Raw genomic sequence first — 8,782 nt, 5'->3', positions numbered from 1 at the left:
TGTCCATGTTAATCCATAAAACCTCTTTCTTCTTGCTCTCTCTCTCTCTCTTTCTGTATCGCTCTTGTTTTTGTTTATTTCTCGCTTTGCTCACTCGCCCCAACTCTTCAGTTCTCCTGCTCGGCTGGAATCCATTCGCTGCTGGAGTTCCTTCTTTCTTGTCTAAACGCAGTGTCGACTTCCTCCTTAGCGGTCTCTCGCAGCTCTTCCTCCTCCTGCATGAGCTCGATTTAGTTTGTTTGTTTGTTTGTTTTCTCCTCCAGTTTTGTTTATCATTTTTTTCGTTCGGTTGCTGAGGTTGTTTTTTCCGGCTCTGTGCATGTCCCTCACAGGCCACCGTGGAGAAGATCATGAAGGAGAAGATGCCGAGGAAAGGAGGGCGCTGGTGGTTCTCGTGGCGAGGGAGAGGCAACAGCTCCAAAATGGTACACACACACACAAGAATTTTTCACACACGAGAATGTTGCGAAGGGACGGAAAAACTTGGTGAATTTTCGGGAACTTTCTATGGAAATTTATAGGGAAATTTGGCAAACATTACCAGTTGGAAACTTACCAGGAATTGATGGGAATTCATTTGAAATTTGGGGAAATGTATATAAACTGTATCATATACAAACAAGTATAAACAATACAGATTTTTTTTTATTCAAATTTTTACTTTGAAGTAAAATGTAATATTTATGTAATTGTACCTGAAGACCAGGTTTTTTGGAAAAGTATGAAAAAGTATGGAATTTGAGCTGAGTGGTTTCCAAGTCTGGCTAAGTTTTGAAAAATAGTTCAGTTTCCATACTATTGCCCTATTTTACACTTCTCAAATGTAATTTTTTTTAAATCAATGCTATCGAATTTGAAAAACTGTGCTTTCGTCTAAAAACGCTCCGAGTCCACGCTTTAATTTTCAGTCGTTTATTTATTTTTTTTGCAAAAGTCGCTTATCCATACTAAAACGACTGCAAATTCGTACGTAAGAAGCCTTGAGCCACGTCGTTTCCTCCTGCCGTTTATTTACTTTACGGCTCCTTTTTTTGCGAATGACTAAAAAAAAAACCCCACGTTTTCGAAAAACCTGCAATTCCACACACAGTCCACACGGCGGCCGCACTGCATATTCATCCACTTAGGACAAAAACAGTTACGTTTTCGTCAACGCGCCTCGGTGTGGACGTCAAAATGGAGAGAAAATGATTTGGTCATATAATAACAAACATGATTTAAAAATCATCATTTCAGATGTTTAAGAGTGTTAAAAATCTGGGAAATCTGCATATTTGAGTCTGGATAAGTCTGGAATTTAGAAACTGTAGAATCCTCGCCAGGATGGATGTCTTTTGTAGGTCCAATTAATTGCATTAAATCTATTTGTTTTAAGATTTTCTTTTATTTTTTCCAACTACATACAATTTCCCTGTTTATTCCCATTAAATCCCATATATTCCCGTTAATTCCCATGGAAAGTTGCCAGTCTTGAAAGTCATTTTGCAACCCTAATCACAAATTCATGCCAGGCTCTTTGATTTGTGTTCAGGATTCTACAACCATCAACGGACCTCCTGGAGGAGAAGAGCATGCTGGGAATTTGGCTTCCCTCAACAGGTCAATGTCTTAAACAGGGATTTTCTTTGAGATCATCGCAGCGTTCTTATGTTTCTACTCAATTTCCTCGCAGGCGAAACGACGAATCCTCGTCCTCCAGTGATGAGGAGCACCAATCAACCAAACCGACGAGCGGCTCCACCCAATCAGAGGCCTCGCTATGCCAGAAGGGCGTGTCTTACAGGAAAACGCTCCGCCTGACATCTGAACAGTTGGTACGAACGTCTTAAGATTATGACCTAACATTATAGCTTTTTCTGGGGAGTGCTTACAGTCCGGCATTTGTGTGTGTGTGTGTGTGTGTGTGTGTGTGTGTGTGTGTGTGTTTTAGATTAGACTGCAGTTAAAAGAAGGCCCGAACGACATGATGTTCAGCGTCACCACTCAGTACCAGGGCACGTGTCGCTGCGAAGGAACCATCTACCTGTGGAACTGGGACGATAAAATAATCATCTCTGACATCGACGGCACCATCACCAGGTGAGCCAGGCTCGAATCCTGGATTCCGATTGGTCGGAATGAATTTCCTGTAACGGTAGCTGTGATACGGTTGTTTCTATAGTAACAGCTCACACAGGGACTTCAGATAGACGGCATTAAAATGTAGCTACAAACATTTTTATATTTTAGAAGGTCCAAAGAACGACCTCAAACCCATGGCGTCCTCCCATCAGATTCACGAGGTAGCCACCTGGGTCGCAGAAGTGTTGAGTATGTGTTGGCTGCTTTTCGTTCGCTCTCCGGAGAGATACAAAAAAAATGTGTATTTAAAAAAATGATGGTTTTCCAGTAATCTTAAGGAGTTCCCAGAGGTGTTGAGTACGTGTTGGCTGCTTTTCGCTCAATTTCTGGTGAAAGATATAAAATGTGTATTGCAAAAAAAAAAAAAAAAATGCTATCTGTCTGTTCCTGCAGATCGGACACACTCGGACACATCCTGCCCACTCTGGGGAAAGACTGGACACACCAGGGCATCGCTCGCCTCTTCCACAAAGTCAGCCAGTAAGAACCGCGCGATCAGTCGTCAATCAATAACACACTATATTATTATATACTATAATAATTACTATATTAAAGCTAGGATTTTCAATTTAATTCTAGTAAAATTAGTATTATGATTTTATAATTGTCAGAGAACTTTAATGAAGCCAAAATATTGTTTTATTAATTTTGTATTTTTTTTATTTCGTATTAATAATTGCCTTTTTTTTTTTCTTTTTTGGATTTTGGTCTACATATTTTTATTTTAATTAAGTATATTTTTGTAAAAGAAAGAAAAAATTAAAACACAAAATAAACCTAATAAACACAGTTTTATTTATTCTGAAATTAATAAAAAATGTGTATATATATATATATATATATATTTTATCAAACATATTTTTAGTGATTTCATAGACACTACTTTATTTACACCATATGGACGAAAAAAACCCTAACCATCAGATTGCTGCAGTATGTAGCTACTTTTTGAGCACTACTATTTTGAGTTTGCTGTTCTAAGAGGCTCCACTCTTCTGGGAAGATGTTCCACTAGATTTTGTGGAGGCTCATTCAGGAAGTTAGCAAAGGAACCAGTGTAGGTGAGGAAAAATTCATCCCAAATGTGTTTCATAAGGTTTGATCTCTATAGCGGGAGATCTTCCAAATCCATGTAAAGTAGATCTCCATGGAGCTGGCTTTGTGCACAGGTGCACAGGATTTTTAGTAGCTGTTTTGAAGATTGTTTCCGTCGCAGAAACGGCTACAAGTTCATGTACTGCTCGGCGAGGGCGATCGGCATGGCGAACATGACCAGAGGGTATTTACACTGGGTGAACGAGAGCGGCACCATGCTGCCTCAGGGTCCCGTACTGCTCAGTCCCAGCAGCTTGTTCTCAGCACTGCACCGGTGAGAACACACACAAATAAAAAAGATAATATTATCTGAATAATCAGACCTGAAAGAAGTAACACACACACACACACACACACACACACACACACACCAGTGATCATTTCGTGTGTGTGTGTTCGTAGGGAGGTGATCGAGAAGAAGCCGGAGAAGTTTAAGGTGGAGTGCTTGACCGACATTAAGAACCTGTTCTATCCAAACACACAGCCGTTCTACGCTGCCTTCGGAAACAGAGCCACGGTGAGCACACACACACATACACACCAGAAACCTAGTAGCGACCCCACAGGTCAACTCCCAGCGTTTTAGAGACCCGGTCGTCTAGCCGTCACAATTTGTCAAACTCGCCTAACGCGAACGGACAAAATTGAGGCCTATTAAATATTTCCCACCCACTAACAGGTGCCCTGATGAAGACCCCCACCTTTTTTACATTTCGAAAACGCAGTACCCAATCCATGCATTTGAGTTAAAGTAGGTAAAATATCACTGCAGTAAACGCAAAAGTACATTTAATTGTGACTATCGTGTCCCGAGTACTGTGATATGCTACGACTTTAATGTTCCTATTATCAATTTTTTTGTCCCAAGAATCAACTCAGTTTAACTCAATGAACTCAAATACACCGATTTCACTCAATCAAAAAAAAGAGATTCAAAACTTAAGGTGATTTAAAAAAATAAATAAAATTATTTTAAAAAATGTATTCGTACAACATTCAGTTATACAACAAATATCACTTGTACATGTATTATACAGTGGAACCTCGGGTTACGAATTTAATTCGTTCCGGTACTTTATTCGTAACCTGAAAAGTTCGTATCCCGATACAAATTTCCCCATAATAATGAACAGAAACTTCGGTAATTCGTTCTGGACAACCAAAAATATTACTTAAATAAAAATAAAGCCAATATTCACTAATATTATTTACTTTTAACATGTTATATTAAAATTATACCACATAAAAACATACAAAAGAGGAAAAGATCTTTACCGGTACTTTCCTTTGAGAAGACTCGCTGCAGGAGGCGGCGTTCGTAGAAGGGGAGGAGGAGAGTTATTGTTTGGAGGGAGAATCTTATTATATTATATTATTTATATATTATTATATATTATATTATAGAATATTAAAGACAGTGTTATTAACACGAACGCTGAGACAATTGTTGCATTAGAGGGAAAATGAGAGCTGTTTCTTTAAGGCTACTATCAGTTGGTATTGAAGTCCAGAGTGAAATTCATTATGGGTATTGTACTTCGGAAAAGACTGTAACCCTGCTAATCTATCTTCATAAAAACAAGTAAAGTGGTTATGCATCGGCTAATGTTGTCCATCTCATCATTCCACGAGCATCAACTAACGAGTTGTTACGCTGCCGCCGGAAAAAGTTCAAGCGGATAAGTAACACGATGCTCTCGCTAGGGACACAGGACGCTAACTGATGTGACGAGCTGCGTGGATAGAGCAAAAACAACCAACTTGCCTGCGATTTTTTTGGTGCGTGACGTTCGTATACCGATATATTGTTCGTAACCAGGGGCAAAAATTTTCATGAACTGCGATTCGTAACCTGAATTATACATATGCCGGGGCGTTCGTAACCCGAGGTTCCACTGTACAGTATTACTGTATATCGTAATGTATTTTCTATTTTATATTAATATTTTCGGGGTCCTGAAACGCATTATCTGAATTTACATTATTTCTTATGGGGAATTTCTTATTTCTTATTCACCTCATTTTATGTGGTTTTTTTTTTATTCAAATTTTTATTTAATTTTATTTTTTTGAGTATACGTATATGGATACATTTTTTTAAATTCTGTCTCTCTCTGAAAAAATAAACCTACCATAAAAATTCTCGACTTTTCTTTGTAAGGGTGGCAAAAAAATATTAAGGAACGATTCATTTCAGAAAGAAAAAAAAAAGAAAAATAAGCATCTTGTTTCGTGTGGAGACGATGATTAAACCTGCTCGGACAAAAGTTCAGTCCGAACGAAAGATAACTTTCGCCACATTGTCTCGAATCTATTTCTCAATACGCTGCCACCTACTGACGTGGAGGACTATTTCCATTACTCCGCCAGGTCACTACATCGCATGCACCCACCCTGAACAATCGCAAATTATTTCCAGTAACCATAGAATTATTTCTGGCACCAATTAAGTGCAATTGGATCATTTCCCACTGCACGCTGGTTAAAACTCACTGGGATTAGATCATTAATATGGACATGCTTCACGTATAGTCAGCATCCGGTAATACAGTATACCGAGTACTGTGTTGTTCGCAGGACGTGTTTTCATATAAGGAAGTGGGCGTTCCAATAAACAGAATCTTCACTGTCAATCCCAAAGGAGAGCTGGTGCAGGAACACGCCAAGACCAACGTGTCCTCGTAAGTACTCGGAGCCTGTGTCGGTTTGCACCCTGATGTCTATGTGCAGTGTGTTCATTTAGCAATACTACATGTGATTGTTACCATGACTACTAGCGCTGCAACGATTCCTCAAGTAATTTGAATACAAAAAAAAGCATCGAGGCAAATTATTATGCTTCGTTTAGTCCATTTATCTACACCCTGAGCACTGTTTCCCCACGGACCATTATTACCGACGCACCACCCGCTAAACTCTGGACCGCTCTGGGGTCTTGTTTTATAAACGTGGCACTGGAAACGTGCGTTTATTTATATATATATATATATATATATATATATATATATATATATATATATATATATATATATATATATCTGCATAATAATGTGTGTTGCTGGCTGTAATTATGGCAATTAAATGCACTAAATGGTTTTAGTTTTTACAGGTTGCAATTTCAGGCATAAAAATATTTGCTTTTCTAAAAAGGAAAAAACAAAAGACTTGTTTATTTCCAGACCCGTCTTATTTTCTCTCTCATGTATATTTAATTTCTCTTCAGAAATTACTTGATTACTTGATTTATCGATGGACTAAATAGTAGAATACTCGATTACTGAAATTATCGATAGCTGCAGCCAAAATGGCAACCCAACAGTTAGATTAAAGTAGCTTTGATCCTTCATGGAGATCCTTAGGATTTTATTGAAGTGGTGCAAGCCAACTAGAGTTTAAAGTGTGTGTGTGTGTGTGTGTGTGTGTGTGTGTGTGTGTGTGTGTGTGTAGGTACGTGCGTCTGGGTGAGGTGGTAGATCACGTCTTCCCCCTGCTGAAGAGAATGAGCTCGTCGGATTTCCCCTGCAGCGACACGTACAGCCACTTCACTTTTTGGAGAGAGCTGCTCCCTCTGGTGGACGAGTGTCCAGGCGCAGAGAACATAGGAAGAACACACACAGAGAGCGGCGGATCTTGACGTAGCTTCCACGATTAGATCTTACTCTGCACTTTTTTTCATATCACGCCAGCTATCTGAGATTTTATTCCGCATTCCAGACTCACGAGAGCCGAGCAGCCGTTTATATTTTGATGTGCCTTTTTTTTTTTTTTTTTAAAAGATTATGTGTGGTGTTTAAGTTTTCTGTTCATAAACGTGTTTTTTATTATTATTTCCCAAACGCATTCCGTCAAATCAGGCGCGAGGAGATTCTCGCCAATGCGTACGAACCGCGTTGTTTTGTTTTGTCTTAATTTCACAAGAAAGGAAAAAAAACTAGTCATAACGACAAAGGGGAACGACTCTTTAGAGCCGCTAGGATATGACCGTAAACGGTCCAAAAGCACTTTGTTAACGACAATATGCAAGAATTGTAAGAAGAACAACACAACTTCACATGGATGTGCTGTTACAGGAATGTTACGGAAGCGAAAAATGGGGAGAAATGGGATTTCTGGGGAAAAAAAGGACACATGGAATGCTGCTGTAACCTTGTTTTTATTTAACTCCAAATTACGGACAAATACCGTCTTTCTGAAAGATCACACCTCAAACATCTAATGCACAGAAAATAAATGTAGATGCTTTTAGGTCGACAAACACACGTCCACGTATCAGTCCTACATGTTTATTTATTTATTTTTATTCAAAACTCGCTGCTTTTGGAGCTTTTTAACTTGTGAGATCCAGTTGTGCCAATTCTCACAATGAGAAGCTCAAAAACTCTTCCTGCATGGTCACTGAAATGGCGATGGTGGAGACGAGCGATTTTTTCGCAATTGCTACTATTTTCTCACAATTGGGTCGTTTTTTGTCGCGTTTCCGATTTTATTTCTCGCAATTCCGACTTGATTTCTCGCAATTCCGAATTTATTTCTAATTCCGACTTTATTTCTCGCAATTTCTTTAAAAATACGACTTTATTCCTCGCAATTCTGAATTTATTTCTAATTCCGACATTATTTTTCGCAACGACTTTATTTCTCGCAATTCCGACTTTATTTCCCGCAATCCTTTTTTTTTACAAATCTGACTTCATTCCACGCAATTCCGCCTTTTATTTCTAACTCTGACTTTATTTCTGCCAATTTCCAACTTTATTTCTCGCAATTAGGGTTTTATTTCCCGCAATATTTTTGCCAAATCCGACTTTATTCCTCGAGAAATAAAGTCGTAACTGCGAGATATAAAGTGGGAATTGTGAGAAAGTCGGAATTGCGAGGAAAAAAAGTGGGGAATCGCGCGAGAAAAGTGACAAAGTGGAAATTGCAAGAAAAATTTGGGAATTGTGCAAAATAATGTGGGAATCAGGCAAACCTTTTTTCCCCTGAGTATTTGGAACATTTCAACTTTTCTTCGTCTCCAAACTGGTTAGATCTTTACATTTTACATACACGCCCTTATCCAGAGCGACTCACATTCATCTCATTAAGGGCCTCTCATTAAGGGAGGAAACTGGACAACCCTGAAAAACCTCCACAAAGCATTGGATCGAACGCTTAGAACATCTGGAATGAAGATCAATGAATACTAAAGAAAAAAATGAACTGTTTAGTATTTTATGATCACATTTTGCTGGTGAGAGTTCAGTCTGCATGCTGTATCCGTGTTTATCTACAAAAGCGGAATGTATTTATTGAATCGCGTATAACCGATAAATCATAGCGAAACCGGAATCATACAAACTTTATTTTTCTAATATCGACTTCCAAAATCCCAATATATCTGTGTGATGTCTCGTTAAGAGTTACTCTTTCTGTGAAAGATCTCTTTCTCCTCGCTCCAGCCGCCGATCTGCTCCTGAACTCCTTTTCCGAAATAAACCGATTTCAATCCAAATTATTTTTTTGACTTGTGATTTAGAACAAAACCTCCTACAATGTGACTCTCACTGGATTCTGTCGGTTCAAA

General features: G+C 38.7%; 1 protein-coding gene across 2 annotated transcripts in view; it reads left to right on the top strand.

Moving 5' to 3' along the window:
- lpin1b (lipin 1b) overlaps nucleotides 1-7,475 on the top strand; it is a 15,574-nt gene extending 8,099 nt beyond the window's left edge. For both annotated transcript variants that reach the window (XM_046873637.1, XM_046873636.1), the window contains 9 exons: nucleotides 333-425; nucleotides 1,532-1,599; nucleotides 1,673-1,814; nucleotides 1,931-2,079; nucleotides 2,515-2,601; nucleotides 3,338-3,490; nucleotides 3,619-3,733; nucleotides 5,794-5,897; nucleotides 6,664-7,475. In XM_046873637.1, the coding sequence (XP_046729593.1) occupies nucleotides 333-425; nucleotides 1,532-1,599; nucleotides 1,673-1,814; nucleotides 1,931-2,079; nucleotides 2,515-2,601; nucleotides 3,338-3,490; nucleotides 3,619-3,733; nucleotides 5,794-5,897; nucleotides 6,664-6,850 (1,098 nt within the window). In that variant the 3' untranslated portion in view covers nucleotides 6,851-7,475. The remainder of the gene's footprint in view (nucleotides 1-332; nucleotides 426-1,531; nucleotides 1,600-1,672; nucleotides 1,815-1,930; nucleotides 2,080-2,514; nucleotides 2,602-3,337; nucleotides 3,491-3,618; nucleotides 3,734-5,793; nucleotides 5,898-6,663) is intronic.
- Nucleotides 7,476-8,782: the final 1,307 nt, after the last annotated feature.

This window comes from Silurus meridionalis, chromosome 18 (assembly GCF_014805685.1).
Source record: "Silurus meridionalis isolate SWU-2019-XX chromosome 18, ASM1480568v1, whole genome shotgun sequence".
Lineage (NCBI taxonomy): Eukaryota > Metazoa > Chordata > Actinopteri > Siluriformes > Siluridae > Silurus > Silurus meridionalis.
The sequence above is the reverse complement of the archived record's forward strand: the minus strand, read 5'-3'. Positions and strand labels throughout refer to the sequence as shown.